The 17849-nt window shown below is 44.5% G+C and overlaps 1 protein-coding gene across 6 annotated transcripts in view; it reads left to right on the plus strand.

Moving 5' to 3' along the window:
• The first annotated feature begins 682 nt into the window (after positions 1-682).
• Positions 683-17849, plus strand: part of R3HCC1 (R3H domain and coiled-coil containing 1) — a 34688-nt gene continuing 17521 nt past the window's right edge. For 2 of the 6 annotated variants that reach the window (XM_060653260.2, XM_060653262.2), the window contains exons 1-6: positions 11772-11948; positions 12362-12489; positions 12908-13045; positions 13714-14308; positions 15287-15459; positions 16880-16950. In XM_060653260.2, the coding sequence (XP_060509243.2) occupies positions 11787-11948; positions 12362-12489; positions 12908-13045; positions 13714-14308; positions 15287-15459; positions 16880-16950 (1267 nt within the window). In that variant the 5' untranslated portion in view covers positions 11772-11786. Of the gene's footprint in view, positions 776-11771; positions 11949-12361; positions 12490-12907; positions 13046-13713; positions 14309-15286; positions 15460-16879; positions 16951-17849 lie in introns of those variants that run through there. The other 4 variants (XM_060653264.2, XM_060653261.2, XM_060653265.2 and 1 more) reach the window with 4 other exon arrangements.

Consider the following 17849-nt stretch of genomic DNA (forward strand, 5'->3'; position numbering starts at 1 on the left):
AAATCCCTAGCAGACTCCGCACCATTAGTACAAAGCCCTACATGGGGCTCGAACTCATGAACCATGATATCGTGACCTGAGCCGAAACCAAAATTCGGATGCTCAAACGACTGAGCCCCCCAGGTGCCCCTGTTACAAAGTCATTTTTTTTTAAGTTTATTTATTTACTTATTTTATGAGCAAGAGTGTGCATACACAGAGCAGGGGAGGGGTAGAGAGAGGGAAGAAGAGAGAATCCCAAGCAGGCTCCACACTGTCAGCACAGAGCTGGACATGGGTCTCAAACCCACAAACTGCAAGATCATGACCTGAGCTGAAATCAGGAATCGGATGCTTAACTGACTGAGCCACCAAGCCGCCCACCCCCCACCCCCAGCCTTTACAAAGTCTTAATATTATGTCTCCCTCCTGTCCTCTAGGTCCTGCAGTGCAAAAGGATCTGATGTGAGGTGGCACTTGAACTAGGGAAAACAGATTTGGGTTTGGGTGAGTGTGCAAACACATGCAGTCAAACCCTGGTAAGGAGTCCCTGGCAGGAACCTAGAGGCTGAGATGAGGCCAGGCCTTAGCCCCACAGCCCACCAGTGAGACCTGCCTCCCACCCCCCATTCCCCATCTGGGTTCCTGTTACTCTGGCCCTTTAAGAAGGGAGCTGGAATTCTGGCAAGGCTGAGGTGGTCTCCTGGGAACTGAGGGACAACAAATAGCTTCAGAGAGATTGGGGCTGGGGTGGAGACCCTCCACACCAGGGATGGCACACATGGAGGCCAATCAGGTAGCACAGGGACTAGGGGTGGATTTCTCATTCCTTTCTTCCTCTGGCCTCTTTTCCCCAGCTTCCCCCTCTCCCCCCCCCCCCCCCCCCCCGACCTTTCATTGCCCCTCTGCTAGAATTCCCACTGCCTCTGCTCCAGACGAGTTTCATTTCTGGGGACAGTTCTCGCTCATTAAGAGTTTCTTCATGGATCCTGGATTTTTCGGTAAATAAATACATATTCTGCAAACAATGATAATTAGATCCCACCAAATTTCCAGCCTTTCCACTTTTCTTTCTTTCTTTCCTTGAATTGCTTTTGCTAGTACCTCTGGAAGAAATGGTCAAAAAAGACACTGGTGAATATCACTGGCATGCTCTGAAATGAATGTGGTATCTCTAGTGTTTCCCCATTAAGTTCCATGTGGTATTTTGACTATTTCACTGAGGTCCCTGAGTGAATTTGTATAGAGTTGTCCTTGGTGTGAGTTTGGTAAAGTGTATAGAATGATATTTTGCTCTTTGAATCAGTTTCAATGTTTATAATATAATTGAATCTATCCCATTTGTGGTTTTGCTTCAAAAGCTTTGTTTCATGTTATTTCCATCACCTCTTTCTTTCTCTATTTTTAAAGTCCCCCCCCCCTTGTATTATATTTTGCTATACAGAGTTTTCTTTATTAACTAATGTCCCCAGCCTCTGCCAGTTACTTGGAAAAAATTGTACTTATTGACTTTGTCAGTTATACACCCTTCCTCCTTCCTCCACACTTTAAAATGCATTTTGGGATTCCTGTCTTAATCTGTGGTGATTAAAAATGCTTTTTTTTTTTTTTTTTTTTAACATTCTGTAGCCCTCCTTTCAAGAATTATAATATTTGCATACCATTTTCTTGCTGTGATTATTTCATTCAATTGAGTGTTTAAGCAAATTAAATGTTCAATCATGAAGCCTTTTCTCTCATGACATCACAGTTTGTGAGTCACTTATTTTTGTTCATCTCTTGGTTGTCTGGATTACGTCTTTTAGTAGCTTCCCAGGAAGGGAAAAGCATAACTTAGAACCATCTAGTAAGTTGTAAGTTGTAAAACTAACTCACAAGTACACCATGGACAGTAATGAGATTCTTATCAGTGAACAAAGACAAAAAAGAAAAAGAAAGAAAGAAAAGACAACAACAAAAAAGGATTTATATAAGAAAAAGGGAAGAGGGGAAGGGGGAAAAAGGGTGCTAGTCTAGAAAGAATTTTGTTTTTCTAATTAAGGTGATTAGCTGGCAGCTATCCAAGAGACCAGTAGGGCAATCTATTCTGGAATAAATTGACTAGGTCTTCAGAGAAAACAATTTTAGTTATTTGTGGATTTTCCAAAAGTCTTGAGACTTAATCTCTACAGGACACATGATAGACTGTCTATAAACACTGTCTGCCTATGTCTCCACCTTATACAGGCCAAGACCACTCCATTTCCCTCAGCAGAATTTCTGGGAGAGATAGACCTACAAAGTCATTGCAAGTTTGAAAACATCTCAGGTTGCCATCATGGTTTTTAGAATTTTCTGGTCTTAACATTTGCCCTTTAAACTTTCACAGATATTATTCCATTTTCTTCTGGCATATGAGTTGCTAGGGAGATCTGCAGCTACCTGATTTTTTTCCTTTGTGTTCTACCTAAATCATGATATTTGTCTTTTTTTTATGTCCAGAGAAAATGATTTTATCATGATCTGTATTAGCCATTTGTCTGTCTTCCTATCTATCTATCTATCTATCTATCTATCTATCTATCTACCTATCTATCACCTATTTATTTCTGGAACACAGTAAGTCACTTTAATCTACAGTTTCATGTTTTCCTTTGTTTAAACAAAATATTGTTGCAATTTAAATTTTTGTTCCAATAATTTTGTTTTCTTCCTCAGGTATCCTAATTATCTATATGTTGGATCTACATACAATGTATGTAAGCCTCTGTATTCATATTTTCCCTAACTGCTTTAATCTTTTCTGTTTTTGCTTTGAATTTCATGTAGTTTTATGTAGTTTTTCTTGAGAGTGGCTTTTTATTCACAAAATATTTATTATAGCTATTTAGCTTTTAAGTTATATTAGTTTATAAAAGTAACACATGTAAATACCTAGTTTTTATTGTTTTAAATTTCAATTTATAAATATTATAATTTTATTTATATATGTACTATATTTTACAGAAAATGAGAGCAACTTTGGTAAACTTGAAATGACTGACAAATTTCCCTTAAACATTTGGTCCTGGTTTTACTCATATTTATGAAGTTATTATATTTAATCAGCATGTATAAATTTGATATATATGGCTTTTCTTTTTTATTAATTGCAAATTTTTATTGTGCAAGTGGTAGAGTTTCATGCATTTGTAAGACATAATAAAAAGAAATCTCGTGTACTCTTTACCCAGTTTCCCCCAGTGGTAACATCTTGCAAGCTATAGCACAATATCAAAACCAGAAGTGGACATTCATACAATCCTCCAATCTTACTCAAATTTTCTCAGTTCTGCTTATACTCATTTGCATTTGTGTGCATGTCTATTTCATTCTACATAACCTTATTACACATGTAGGTTCCTGTATCCACCACCACAGTCAAGATACAGAACACAAGGATTCTTCCTGTAGCTTTTTTGGTTATACCCACTTCCTCTCCCCTCCATCAATCTCCCCCCACCATACCTCCTGTTTCTAACCCTTTCAACCACTAATCTATTCTCCATCTAAAAAAATTTGTCTTTCCAAAATGGTTATATAAATAGAATACACTGAATGACTTTTTAGGATTGGGTTTTTTCACTAAATTGTTACATGTATGTATATAAAGTTGTTTGTTACATTTCTTTATACTTTTGATGTCTATAGGGTCTGTAGTGATATTTCCTGTTTCATTCCGGATGTTGGTAAATTGTGTGTTCTGTTTTTCATGTCATTTTATTGACCTTTTCAAAGAACCAGCTCTTTGGGTTATTGATTTTCTCTATTGTTTTCCTGTTTTCAATTTCATTAATTTCTACTCTTGTTTTATATTTTCTTCCTTTCTACTTTTTCTTTTTTTAAGATTTTCTTTTATTTTCTACTTTACTTTTTTTTTTTTACATGTTTGTTTATTTTTGAGAGAGAGAGAGTGCAAGTGGTGAGGAGCAGAGAGAGAGGGAGACAGAGGATCCAAAGCAGGAGTGAACTCAATGTGGGGTTCAAACTCACGAACTGTGAGATCATGACCAGGGCCGAAGTTGGATGCTCAAATGACAGAGCCACCCTGGTGCCCCTAAGATTTTATTTTTAAGTAATCTCTACACCCAGCATGGGCTCGAACTTACAACCCTGAGACCAAGAGTAACATGCTCCACCAATTGAGCCAGCCAGGTGCCTCACTTTTCTACTTTCTTTGGGTTTATTTTGCTCTTCTTTATCTTTTAACTCGAGAGAGTGTTCCTTTTTTCTTAATGTATGCATGTAGCACTATAAATTTCCTTCATAGCACTGCTTGCCTGTGTTCTACAAATTTTGATATATTCTTTTCATTTTTATTCCATTCAGTGTATTTTTAAATTCCCCTAGGATTTCCTTTTTGACCCTTGGATTATTTAGAAGCATGTTGTTTAGTTTCCAAATAGTTTGAGATTTTCCTGCTATGTTTTTGTTATTTATTTCTACTTTGATTTCATTGTGGTCAGAGAACATATGATGTAAATTATTTTAAATAATTTAAGGTTTGTTGTTAAGGTTTGTTTTATGGTCTAGGATATGGTCTATTTTGGACAATTTTCCATGGATACTTAAAACAGAGGTGTATTCTGCTGTTGTTGGGTAGAGTGTTCTACACATGTTGATTAGATCACATTTTATTTGTTTTCTTTTCTTTCATTTATTTATTTTTTTAAGTAGGCTCTGTGCCTAACATGGGGTTTGAACTCACAACCCTGGAATCAAGAGTCACATGATCTACCAACTGAGCCAGACAGGCACCCCACATGTTGATTAGGTCATGTTGATTAATGGTATTGTTGAGTTATTCTACATTTTTGCTGTTTTTCTGTCTAGTTATTCTATCAGTTGTTGAAAGAGAGATGTCAAAATCTCTAATTGTGGGCTTTGTCATTTCTCCTTTCAGTTCTATGAGTTTTTGCTTTACATATTTTGCAGATTTTTTGTTTTGAACTTACACATACAAGATTGCTATGTCTTCTTGGTAAATTGACCCTTTTGTCATTATATAATGTCCCTCTCTGTCTCAAGTAATTTTCTTTGCTCTGAACTCTATCTTATCTGAAATTAATATAGCCACAGCTGCTTTTCTTTGATTAATGTTTGCATTATAGATCTTTTTCCATCCTTTTACTTTCAACCTGCCTGTATTTTTATATTTGAAGTAAGCTTCTTGCAGATGGCATATAGTTGAATCATGGTTTTAAATTGACTTTGACAATCTTTTAATCGGTGTATTTAGAACATTTACATTTAGTATAATTAGTGATATTTTAGGGTCTAGGTCTGCTATTTTATTGTTTGTTTTCTTTGTTTTATACTTCTGTTTTCTTTTTCCTGTATTTCTGTAGGTTACTTTAACATATTTTAGAATTCCATTTTGATTTATCTATAGTATGTTTTTAACCTACAGTATTTTTAAATGTCTCTCTATAGCTTTTTTAATGGTTGCTTTGGGTATCACATAACTTACTATAGTCTTCTGGTGTTCTCAGTTTACCAATTTGAGTAAAGTATAGACACCTTACCTCCGTTTTTCTTCTTTTAACCTCCTCCATTTGTAATAAATTGTTTTAAATATTTCCTCTATGTACATTTAGATCCACTAGTTGGTTATAATTTTTGTTTTAACCGTCAAGCACAATTTAGAAGATTCAAGAAGAGAAGGCAAGTCTGTTGTATTACTTTTATTTTTGCTTACTCTATTCTTTTTTCCTTCTAATGTTCTAAGATTCTTTCTTTTATTGTTTCCTTTCTATTTAGAGAACTTTTTTAAGCTGTTCTTTTAGGCTAGGTCTCCTGGCAACAAGTTATCTTACTCTTCCTTTATCTGAGATTGTCTTGATTTCTTCTTCAAATTTGCTATATCTTCTTGGTAAATTGACCCTTTCCACATTTCCCAGTGGATTTCTTCCCAAGTTTCAGAAGTTTTCAGCCATTGTTTTAACCACTTTTCCCACCTCACCTTATTTCTCTTCTCTTTCTAGGACTCTAATAAAATGAATATAAAATTGTTTTGTTAAAGTCTCACAGATCACTTTGTCTCTGTTCATTTTTGTTTTCAGTCTGTTTACTCTCTATTGTTCAGATTGGGTAGTTTCTAGTTTTATTTTCTAGTTCATAGGTTCTTTCCTTTTCTTATTCCATTCTGCTACTGAGCATTTTATTTTGGTTATTGCATTTTTCAATTCTAAAATTTCCTTTTGGTTCTTCTTTACATGTTCTGTGCCTTAGCTGAGACTATTTTTTTCCCCCATTTATTTCAAGTGTGTTCATAATTGCTTGTTGAAGCATTTCTATCATGGCTACTTTAAAATCTTTGTCAGATAATGTAACATTTCTGGCATCTCAGTGTTTGTATCAATTGACTGCCTTTTCTCATTGAGTATGAGATCTTCCTAGTATTTGGTGTAAGTATTTCTGATTGAATTCTGGACATCTTGGGTGTTATGTTGTAAGATTCTGGGTCTTAATTATATCTCTGTTTTAGCTGTCTTTTCCTGACACCACTCCAGCAGGGGGATGGGGGGCACTGCCTCTTACTGCCAGATGGGGATTAAAATCCAGGTTCCCCACTCACCCTCCTTCACACCTGAGGTGGGGGCCCCTCATTATTGCTGGGTGGGGGGTGGGAGTTCTGGATTCCCAGGAAGCCTCCAGGGATACTTTCCTGTCTGGGAGAGGTAGAAGTGATGAAGTTTTGAGGTGATTGGGTATTCACAGGTTCCAGAGCCAATGGCCAAGGAAGAATTCTTGAAGACGTCTTTGGTGCAAAAAGGTGATTTTATTAAAGCATGGGGACAGGATCCTCGGGTAGCAAGAGCTGCACTGGGGTTGTGAAGAGTGACTGGTTATATATATACTATGAAGTTGAGGAGGTAAAGGCAAAAAGAAAGGCCTCCAGAGTGACTTTGATATGCTAAAGACTCCAAAGATAACTGAGGCCTTGCTATTGTCAAGCTAAGGTTGTTTTCCCCTCTAATAAGGCATTAACATTAAGATAGTAGGGAGTTCGTGGAGAAATTTTTCACTCTGCCTGCCTCAAGTGTCTGTCAATGGTCTGCAGGTTATAAGGAGATTTACTTTTACCTGCCATTTCCTTCTTGTCTTTTTTCCCCATATCACTATGGAAGGGTGATGCTGGGGCTCCAGGGAACTAAGTCTATAGGTTTCTGGAGATTAGGCTATTGATAGGATTGCCTTTTTCTTGTAATTTACTAAGATATTTATAAACTGATAGAGACCCATGTCCTATATGACTGTGATCTCTATCAGTAGGCCATTTGTTTTCTTACTTTTCCTTTGTCCTTGGGCAGCCAGGAGTGCCTGAGGAATATCACACATATCCAACCTGTGGGGGTTTGTGCTAGCTTGTATTTTGCCCTCAGTCTGCCTCAAGCTCCCTCATCAGAAGTGCCTTGCTGCTCCCTACATGGCTTCCACTGACACAGTGGGGGTGGGGTGGCCTCTTGATTTCTGCATCCTGACGAAAGTCCTACTGTCCGCGAGGCCTCCTATGATAGCACGCCAGTGGGGAGGGTGAGGAGGAAGGTGACTTTTTACTGCTGGGTAGGGGTGGAAGTTAGGCTCTCTAGTGGTCTCTACTGATACAGCAGGAAGCTGTCAGGGCTCATCACCACCTGGAAGGCACGAAAGTCCCAATTCTCTACTGAGCCTTCTCTGACATTATCTTGGTGGGAAGGTTGTGGCACTTTATTACAAGACAGTGAAAGTGACAATTTAAGTTACTATTTGGCTTTTGCTGGTTTGAGTGAGGAGAGTGTTTGGCTGGGGTAGAACAGTTATTGTCTCAAAGTATTCTTTCTTGCTAGCTTGCCCCTTTAGGTAGATAGGAAAAAAAAGGCTTTTGTCCGGTTTTTGTTTTGTATTGTTTTGTTTGTGTCTTTTGATGTTCCTGGGTTGCTGGCTTCTTTAAGCTCCGGGTCTGGGAATGTGAGGCATAAAACAAAACAAAAACAAAAACAAAAACAAAAACAAAAACCAGGAAATTTACCACTTTGTTTTTCCTTGAATCCTGAAGTCCCTCGCTGGTCTGCTTTCTTCTCTCTACCTTTTAGTCTCCTTATACTTGTTTTATATATAGTGTTCAGGGTTTTTAGTTGTATTTAGTGGAAGGAATAGGGAAAAGTATGTTTACTCTATATTCCATAATTCCTAACTTAAAAAAAAAGTTTATTTGTTTTGAGAGAGAGAGAGAGAGAGAAAGTGGGGGAGGGACAGAGAGAGAAGGAGAGAGAGAATCCTAAGCAGGCTCCAGGCTGTCAGCACAGAGCCCCGCAGGGGCTCTAACTCATAAACCATGAGATCATGATCTGAGCCAAAATCAAAAGTCAGATGCTTAACCGAGTCACCTAGATGCCCCTCCATAAGTCCCAACTTTTTTTTAAGCATATCAAATGAATGACCTTGTGGGGTATAAAGCAAAATGTTTCTCTGTGTTGTAAACAACTCTTGATCTTAAAGTATTGCAAATTCAGCTGTCTTTAATATTATGATACTGTTTACCAACGTAGTCAAATACTCTTACTGATGTGATGTGGGCCAGGAGGGAACTGTCAAGAAAGAATTCTTGAGGCGTTTTCAGTGTAAAAAGATGTTTTTATTAAAGCATGGTGTCAGGACCTGTGGGCAGGAAGAGCTGTACTGGGATTGTAAGGAGCTATTGATTATAAATTTTAAGTTGATGGTAGTGGGGATAAAAGACAAAGGAAGTTTCCAAAAGGATTTTCACACGCCAAAGAAGGCTTACAGGATCCTGAGGCCCAGCTATTGTCCAGCTAAAGTTGCTTTTTGCGTCTAGCAAAGCATTAACATTAAGGCAGTTGTGAGTTCTTTGAGGAAGTCCTCTCTGCCAGTCTCAAGTATTTGTCAATGGGCTGCATGTTTTAGGGAAGTTTAATTTTATCTACATTTCTTTTGCCTTTGTTCTCCTCATCTTTACATCTACCCATTTAAAATTGTAAGTCTGACAGACACCATATGTTTTCACTCATATGTGGATCTTGAGAAACTTAACAGAAGACCATGGGGGAGGGGAAGGGGAAAAAAATTTACAGAGAGGGAGGGAGGTAAACCATGAGACTCTTAAGGACTGAGAACAAACTAAGGGTAGATGGGGGGTGGGGGAGAGGGGAAAGCAGGTGATGGGCAGGGAGGAGGGCATTTGTTGGGATGAGCACTGGGTGTTGTATGGAAACCAGTTTGAAAATAAATTATATTTAAAAAAATAAAATTGTAAGTCTGAGATCCATTTCACTTTTTAAATTGGAATCACCACCTAATGTGTTAGATTCTCTAATATGCCAAACGATACAAACATTACAAGGACTTTTGATAACAATAATAAACTTGATATTCTTTTTTTAAGTTTATTTATTTATTTTGAGAGAGAGAGAGAGAGAGAGAGAGTAAGCAGGGGAGGGGCAGAGAAAGAGGGAGAATCTCAAGCAGGCTCCGTTCTTCCAGCAAAGAGCCTGATGTGGGGCTCGAACCCACAAACCATGAGATCATGGCCTGTGCCGAAACCAAGAGTCGATGCTTAACCGACTAAGCCACCCAGGTGCCCCATAAACTTGATATTCTTACATTTAAACTTAAGCACAAAGAGAACACTATGGCAGCAAGGGACTCCAGGTCCATCTTTTCAGATGGGACTGTTTGTAACCCCGTGTCCCCCTGCATTCAATTCTTTCATAATCTGTCAATCATACCTCTTGTTTGGGTAAAATTCTATAGCACGTATTAGCATGTTTCTCCAACTGATCAGATTCATCTAATTTATTTACTTCCTGATTTTTGCATCTGGCCACTGGCCATCGGGACAATTTTAATGGCATGCTAGAGATGGAGAATCTTAATCCTGTGGTGTTTAGGAGCATGCGTGTGGCAGTCAGGCTAGATCTAGGTTTGAGTGAGTTCCAACTCTGCATTTAGTAGTTGGGTGTCCTTGGCTAAACCTCAGCTTATTTTTCTACAATAGGGTAACAATCTCCATCTGAAAGGGCTGCTGTAAGGATTTAGTGAGTGCAGTTTTTATGCACTCGTTAAACAGTAAATAGTAATCTTCTTTTCCACAAGCATTTACTCAACATCACTGCTTAGTTGGCTCTAGTTTTTGCCGCTCCTGTAATGAACATGATTGCCTCTTTCACATCTTTCCGTGGCTCTGACAGTTCTCTTTCATCTCAGCCTGTTGGTTTATCCATTGTGACAGGGAAATCAGGCTTTCTTTGATTTCCTTGGGAATGTGAAGCAGTTATTAACTGCAATTTTATTCTCTTTTCTCAAGATGATCTTCCAATGTACTCTTACCGTCCACGCTCTTTTTCCTACTATGTTCTTTTCCTTTTTTTTTTTTTTTCCTGTAGAAATTCTGTGTATCTTTTGTGCTGCTTTTTGTTCTGTTTACTCCCTTCTGAGTAATAGAGAACCATTTTATCCTTATCTGATATTGTCCCAAAATAGCGTCGGTGGATGCATTTTGATTCTCTTCCACATTTATCTGGGCATCCCTTCAAAACCTCCACCCATGGTGGAGGCCCGCATGCTGACACCTTTTTTTCTGTTCACCCTCTGAGCTGTCCGAAGAAGGTATGGTAGAAAGGGTTCAGGGGCAGTCCTTCTTCTACAAGCTTTGTTTTTACTGTCTCTGAGTGTGTTGAACATCTGTACTGTGGACCCTCTAAAGAGGTGGAGGCATGGCTTGTTTCCTGGGTTTTGATTTGTCCCTCTATTTGGGGGGAGAGACAGCCACTTTGTTGAGAAAGTTGGGTCTTTGTTTTCTGAGTCCCCAGGAATATTTCTCCCAGGTCAGATCTGGTCTGCGGCTGTGGCTGAGTGGGCTTGCCTTCCAGCCTTCCAAGGGCCAAAGAAGCCTGGTCGGAGAAACAGTGCCATCTTGTGGCCACTCAGCATTGTCTGCAGGCCTGCTCCCACTTCATTTAAGCCTGTGTGGGGTGTGGGTGGGGTCTGCAGGGTCAGAAACCAAATGGATGTCTCTTGTTCTTCCTGCCACCCTCCTATCCTCTGCTTCCTCAGAGGCTGGACGTCCCTTCAGGCTGGAGGTAGGCGACGTGCCTGGCCTTCAGAGGCTCCTCGCTACCATGCCCAGAAAGGGGACTCAAGACTTGGCTCCCTTGAGTTCTCCCTGTACTGGGTTTTGTCTTTATCCTAGGTCCTTTTTATTCTTCAAACTATTTAGAAAGATAGTTTTTGTAAATGTGATATAATAGCACCATCTTTTAAAAGCAATACTCTGAGAAAAGTGAGAAAGCAAAATGCATCTTAATTTCCCCCCATTTTTCAGTTCCCAGGCCCTTTCTCCAAGCCCATCTTATTTAAAAAAAAAATTTTTTTTTAAACAACCAGCCCACCTTTTGAGGTATACTGTCCCCATGACCTTGCCCATATCCTACCGCAGGGTACATTCAGACTGTCCCTTCTCTGTATTAAAAACTGGGTCTTACGTGTTGTTAGCTCAGGGCTCTGCTTTGCTCTGAGCTTCTGGATTCAGGATGATCAGGGGCTTCCATTTCAGCACCTTTCAGGAAACAGGAGGATTTGATTCTGTTCTCTTAGATTATAGACCCAGGAGCAGTCTGATGGCAAGAATTTCAAGCCCCAATTAAGGTTACTAATTGGAGTTATTCCTTATTAGGTCCCTAGGGAGGGGAGCAAGGAGCCGGACAATCTAGCTCATAGGAACCTGGCACATAGGAACCACTCAAAAGTCTTTGCTGAACTTAATTAATCCTAGGAGACAGTGTGCTCTCATGGGCAAAAAAAAACTCCACGACACGCCCCTCTGCCATTTCTGCGATGCCTCCCCCGGGCCGCGCGGTGGCGCTGTGACTCCTCGGAGGCCCGGTGGTGCTTGGGCGCTCCGGGGGCTCGGGCTTCCGGGGGTCCTCAGAGCGGCGGCGACCCGCGGGGCGGTGAGCGCGGCTTGTGGGTTTGGGGGCGGGCAGTCACCCCGGGCTGGCACCGCGCCTTTAGGGCCTCTCGCTCGTGGCCTGGGGAGGGCCGGCCGCGCTCGCCGAGCAGGCCCGAGCGGCGCCGCGCATGTCAGCCGGGCGTGAGAGCGGCGGGGCCGCCCCAGGGAGAGGGAGCGCGGCGTGGGGCTCCTTGTGCAGGGGTGCGCGTCCCCGCAGGGCCAGGCGACTCCTCCCTGGGCACGTCCTTCCCCGCCTCGGAGTCTGGCTCCTCCTCACTTGGAAGAGAGACCTTGGCCGCGGTGGCCTCTACGACCTTTTAGGCGGCACCGACGCTTCGGGGTTGTGGGTGGGCCCGGGGTCTGTGATCTGATCCTGCCGCGTCCGTCTGCCCTCCCCCCCCCCCCCCCCTCCAGGCTCTCCCACCTGTCACCCTGGCCCTTCTTTGCTTGGACGGCGTCTTCCTCTCCTCCGCCGAGAATGACTTTGTGCACCGCATCCAGGAGGAGCTGGACCGTTTTCTGCTGCAGAAGCAGCTGTCAAAGTAAGCCGGAGTGGGTGGTGGGGGGTGCGGGCTGCCAGTGCAGGGAGGGCAGGTTCGCCCAGAGCCACCTGGGCCCCCTTCCCAGGTAGCTGGTTCCTACCTGCCTCTGATCTTCGCCTTTGGGTTTAATAACCTGCTCGCTAGCTTCTCCCAGCCACATTTTTCCTGTGTAATTCTGAGCATCACCCAGAGATTTGAAGGGCTCCAGCACAGGAATGGAATAGGACCACTAAGTTCCCGTGATAACCTCTATGCCCATGTCCTTTGCAGGCGGCCAGGATGCAAGGGGGCAGAGGGAGCCGAGGGTCTAGCCTACCGTAAACTGGGCATGGACCTGGGCTGGGGAGTGGGGGTCAGGCCTTAGGGGGGGGCCAGCACCTAGAGCCCCTGCTCAGCACTCATTCCCTTCCCTTCCCAGGGTACTTCTTTTCCCCCCACTCTCCAGTCGCCTCCGGTACCTGATCCACAGGACAGCAGAGAATTTTGATCTTCTGAGCAGCTTCTCTGTTGGGGAGGGCTGGAGGAGAAGGACAGTCATCTGTCACTTGGATATCAGGTGTGTATCATAGTGCTGTGGAGGGCCCTCAGAGTTCCTTGTGGGTGGGTGGGTGAGATGGACAGGAGCCAGAGCCAGCAGGCCCCCAGGCTGCTGCCTCTGGCCCCACCTCAGCTGCTTAAATACAGTGCTGCCTTTTGCCTCAGCAGTGCAGTAAGTGTGCATTGTTTGTGGAATTCATTTGGCAAAATCAGCTATCCACTTGGGCCGAAAGAGAGAAAAATAGAGCAGTTTAAGCAGTGAGAGTGTTTGCCTCAAGAGGCCGTGGCACTTGGGAAGCACATTCGAGCCTCACACGTCTCTGTTACCATGTGCGTCTCTCAGGGTCTTATCACAGTGACTATGATCCTGGTGTTTAAAGTTACATATTTTTCTAGTGACAAAGTTCCTAAATGCAAGTACTTATTTCATCTAGTGTATAACCGAAGATTCAGCTATCTCTAATAGTTTATAACACTAGAGGGAGAGCTGGTTGCTTTGGGCTTCTTCAAAGTTGGCATTCAGCCTCCACTACATTGCCTTCCTATGGCATTTTCAGGGGTCATTTTGGCTTGGGTTTTGGCCTAATGCTGGCCTGAGAGCCTCATGCCTGAATGGTAGGTAGCTGCAGTAAACCATTTTCCTTGGGGCCTAACCGTGGCTCTGATCCCCTCCTGCTCCTGCTCCAGGTTACCCAGTTCAGATGGACTCTCTGGCCCCTGCCACCCTCCTGCCTCCCAGCCTAGCAAGCACCGAGGACCTCAGCCCACCTCAAACCAAGGAGCACCTGCTGGTCCTCGGGGGGCGCGGGCTGGCCGGTGGCATCGTGGACGCAAACCAGACCAGGCTTTGTATGTGCCCCGAGTACTGCGCAGGCAAGAAGAATGGGTACCACCCTCTACCCAAGGGCTCAAGGGAGATGCTCCAGCTGGTGGGCTCCTGGAAGAGCCTGGAAATGTTGGTGCTGAGGACCTCAACTCTGATCAGGACCTCCCTGTGTTGACAACTCAGGCACCTGAGGACCTAGAGGGCCCAGACCAACGCTGTGACAATGAACAGCTACTGGACCTAGTTGGCATTGAGTCCCCACAGCCCGAGAGCCACTCAGGGACAGGACATGGGTTGGAGATGGCCACACAACTTGGGTCCAGTCTGAGGCTGGACTCAGAAGAGGCGAATGGGAGTGAGGTGGAGAAGAGCCTGGCAGAGGAGGAAGAAGCAGAGTTGGAAGAGTTGGGGCTTGGCAGCTGCTCCGAGGATGATTACAGTGAGCTGCTACAGGAGGTGATGAGGCTCTTAAACCCGGAAAAGGGAGGGCAGAAGTGAGGTGGGTGTGGTCGAGGGTGGATGGGCACCAAGGGTCCTGGTGAGGAGAGGGTGGGGTTGGTGCTGCCTGAGCAGGGCTGGGTGCTGGATTTTAGGTGTCCCTTAGGAGACGTAGGGGGGAGCACTGGGCCTTGCACGAAGGAGTCGGGACTGACACGGTGGGAGGATCGAGGCTCAGGATATGGGGTCGGGTACGTAACCACGTAGGAGCTGTTTGAAAGCTCTTCTACCAGCAAGTCACTTTGTTTTTCTAAATCTCAGTGCCCTCATCTGAGAAACGAATAATGATACATGCTTCACAAGGTAGCAGGTAGGATATGTGTGGAATTGCTTCCTAAAGGACTACAGACCTTGGTCATGAGAATGATCTTTCGCCTGAAGCTTTGTTTTACAAATCTCATTTCCTTGGAACTGTGTGTCTGCCCCTGAGACTGGCTATCGTGTTCAGTTGGGAGGGTAGCCATCTTTTATTACTATATTATAGATGAAGGGTAGAGACCAGAAAGACTTGCTTAATATCACATTGTTAAGGGGAGGAAAGATCCTGAACTTGCCCAGCTCTGTCTCTTCCTGACTGTATATCTTTGGGCAGAATTGCTTAACTCTTTGATTTATAGCATTTCCATCTATAAAGAGGGTATATATAGGATACAGTTTTCAGGATTCTATGAAACATATTGTGTGTAAATGCCAGTTACCCAATGGAGACTCCATGAAAGTTACCTTCCCTAAAACTCCCGCCTCTCCACCTTCTAGCCCATTCTGCCATCATGCTGCCTTTCCCAGACTTGCTGGGTATGGCTTCTGTGGGAGGCCACTTTTGGTGCTCACCTCCCTGCTGGCCCAGGAGCCTGCAGGACTGTGTGTGGTTTTGAAAGCAGGTGTTTGGAGCCCTGTGTGTCAGAGCTCCCCTTGCTAAAGGGTGCGATCTCCCAGATAACAGACAACCTGACTGAGAAGGAGATTCAGGTAGAGAAGATCCATGTGGACACATCCTCCTTCATGGAGGAGCTGCCTGGAGAAAAGGATTTTGCCCACGTGGTGGAGATCTACGACTTTGAGCCGACACTCAAGACTGAGGACCTGCTGGCAGCATTTTCCGAGTTCCAGTGAGTGCTCCCGAAGCTTCAGGGAGGCAGGGGAGGTGGGTGCTGGCCTCTGGAGAGGAGCTAGACCATCGCTTTGTTGTTGGGGACACTTGCCTGCCCTTCCCCAGTGTCTAGCTATCTGGAAAGAAAGGCAGAAAGTGGGTGTGGTTGCCCTAGGCTTCATACTCCTTCTGGCCTATGACTGTACAGAAGAGGAGAGCTGATTTTCTGGTGAGGGACACATTCAGTGGCCCTAGATCTGGTCCTGCTGGTCCGTGGCAGCAGACCTCCATCCTGCCCCCCTGCACCCCCACACGTCTGCCGGGAGCCAGCCCCTCATCAGGATGCATGACGCAGGCATGACACAGGCAGCCCACTGCCTCCTCTGCTCCATGTCCCAGCCACCCACTCAGTCAGTGGGCCGAGGGCCATTTCTGTGTAAGAACTGTTTGTGGGGTGAGCTGGGCTTGAATGTGCTCGGGCAGAGTCAGGGTGGAGACGGGCACCAAGAGGATATATTGCAAGGAAAGACTTCTGTTTTCCCAAATTTCTTGGAGTCAACTCCAGTCTTTTCGCTTTTTCTCTATCTCTCTTTCCTCCAGTCTCCCTTCTCTTTTCCTGCTTAGTCCTTTTTTTAAAAATTTTTTAAAAGAGTTTATTTTTCAGTAATCTCTACACCCAACACAGGGTTCGAACTCACAACCCCGATACCGAGTCACATCTCCACTGACTGAGCTGGTCAGGTGCCTTCCTGCTTAGTCTTTTAAAAATCCCTTTCTTCATGGCCCCCTTTTCTGACTGCTTCCGAAACTGCCCTCCCTTGCCTCCCTGAGCCTGAGCAAGGCTGAGGGGGCAGCTTCGTGGGGCAAAGGGGCACATCTGCTCTCATTCCCTAAAAGCGTGGCCAAACCGGGGCCACCTGTGACTTCCTCAGCCCATGTGGGCAGTGCCCACAGAGAAACTGGGGGCCTGAACTGCTTTTGGCCTCTCATCAGCCCCATAGTCTGTGGCTTTCTTGGGCAGTAGGAAGAAAGTTGATTAGGGGCAGTAACACTGACTGCTTATTTTAGGTCCTGTCCTGTGTTCCTAGGACATAAACCCTTTTGTCTCCAGCCTTGGACCCTATGCCCTTGGCCTTGCTGCGATGGTGCCTGTGTGGAGCCATCTTTACCATTGGCGCTAGGCTCTTTCAGTCCTGGCTTTCTGCAGTCTAGGAATCTGGGACGTATCTGATCAACACGGGTGATACTTATCTTTCTCAAGCCAACCATATGGTCTTCAGCGAAAGTTTGCTGCAAAGGGTGGTCTCCTTCCCAGGGGAGATCGGAACTTGTGTGGAGCTCATAGTGTTGGAGGGTTGGAGGTGGGAGGGGACTCCTTTCTCAGAAAGGGTTTTGCCCCTTGCTTTTGTACTCACTCTGTCTCCTCTTCCCTGGCACAGGGAGAAGGGGCTCAAGATTCAGTGGGTAGATGACACGCACGCGCTCGGTGTCTTTCCCTGCCTGGCCTCAGGTAATGTGGCTTCACGGTGGGCTTGGCTCTTCTCTGACTGCCATTGACAAGGGTCCAGGGTGCAGGCTAACCTGAGCGAGTGGACTGCCAGGGCCTACTCCCAGCCTGCCTAATCCAGAAGTTCAGAGGCAGCAGAGTGGGCTCCGGGCCAGGCTGCTCACACCCTCCCCTGTTCACGGTGGTGCCTGTTTCAGATTCTGGTGACATTTACTGAGTACATGTCTCAGGCCAAGCTCATGGGGCTTCCACATATTAAATCATAAGAAAGTGCTCTTTTCATAGGTAAAATGCATTTAAATACTGATAATTTCGTCTGGTTCAGACAGATGCATTTTTACTTGGTTTTCATTGCAGCCTCAAGATGTAGGTCAGATTACTTCTATTTTACAGATGGGGAGACTGGCCTAGAATGCCAGTGGTCTGGGATGTCAAATCTGGGGGTGTCAGCCAACCTCCTGGCTGTAACTCTGGGCTCCTGCTACCTCTCGGTCACTTTCTGAAGCTGCCCCTGCCACACCACTGCTCACTATGGGTGTATTTATCAAGACCCTTCACCTCCTTGGCTGGGCTTTTCATAACCACGAGCTTCTGAACACCAGAGCTGGGAGAGGCCATAGCTGGTGTGGGCCCAGTTCTCAGGAGAGCCTGAGGTGTTCAGAGAGCAGAAGGACTGGGGCAGCCCCACAGAAGGACCTGACTGAAGGGGAGGCAGGGAGGATGGCCACAGGGTGTGGTGCAAAGAATGGGCGCTGGGTGAGGCTCAGCCACGGCTGCCTTCTGGGCTCTGCCAAACTATGTGCGATGAGTACGTCACATCCTGGCCTCAGTTTCCTCATGCACAAAAGGGTGGCTTGGACCCGAAGCCCCTGCAAGCTCTGACATGCTGAGTCTGACATGCT

The sequence above is a fragment of the Panthera onca genome, chromosome B1 (assembly GCF_046562875.1).
Source record: "Panthera onca isolate mPanOnc1 chromosome B1, mPanOnc1 haplotype 2, whole genome shotgun sequence".
Lineage (NCBI taxonomy): Eukaryota > Metazoa > Chordata > Mammalia > Carnivora > Felidae > Panthera > Panthera onca.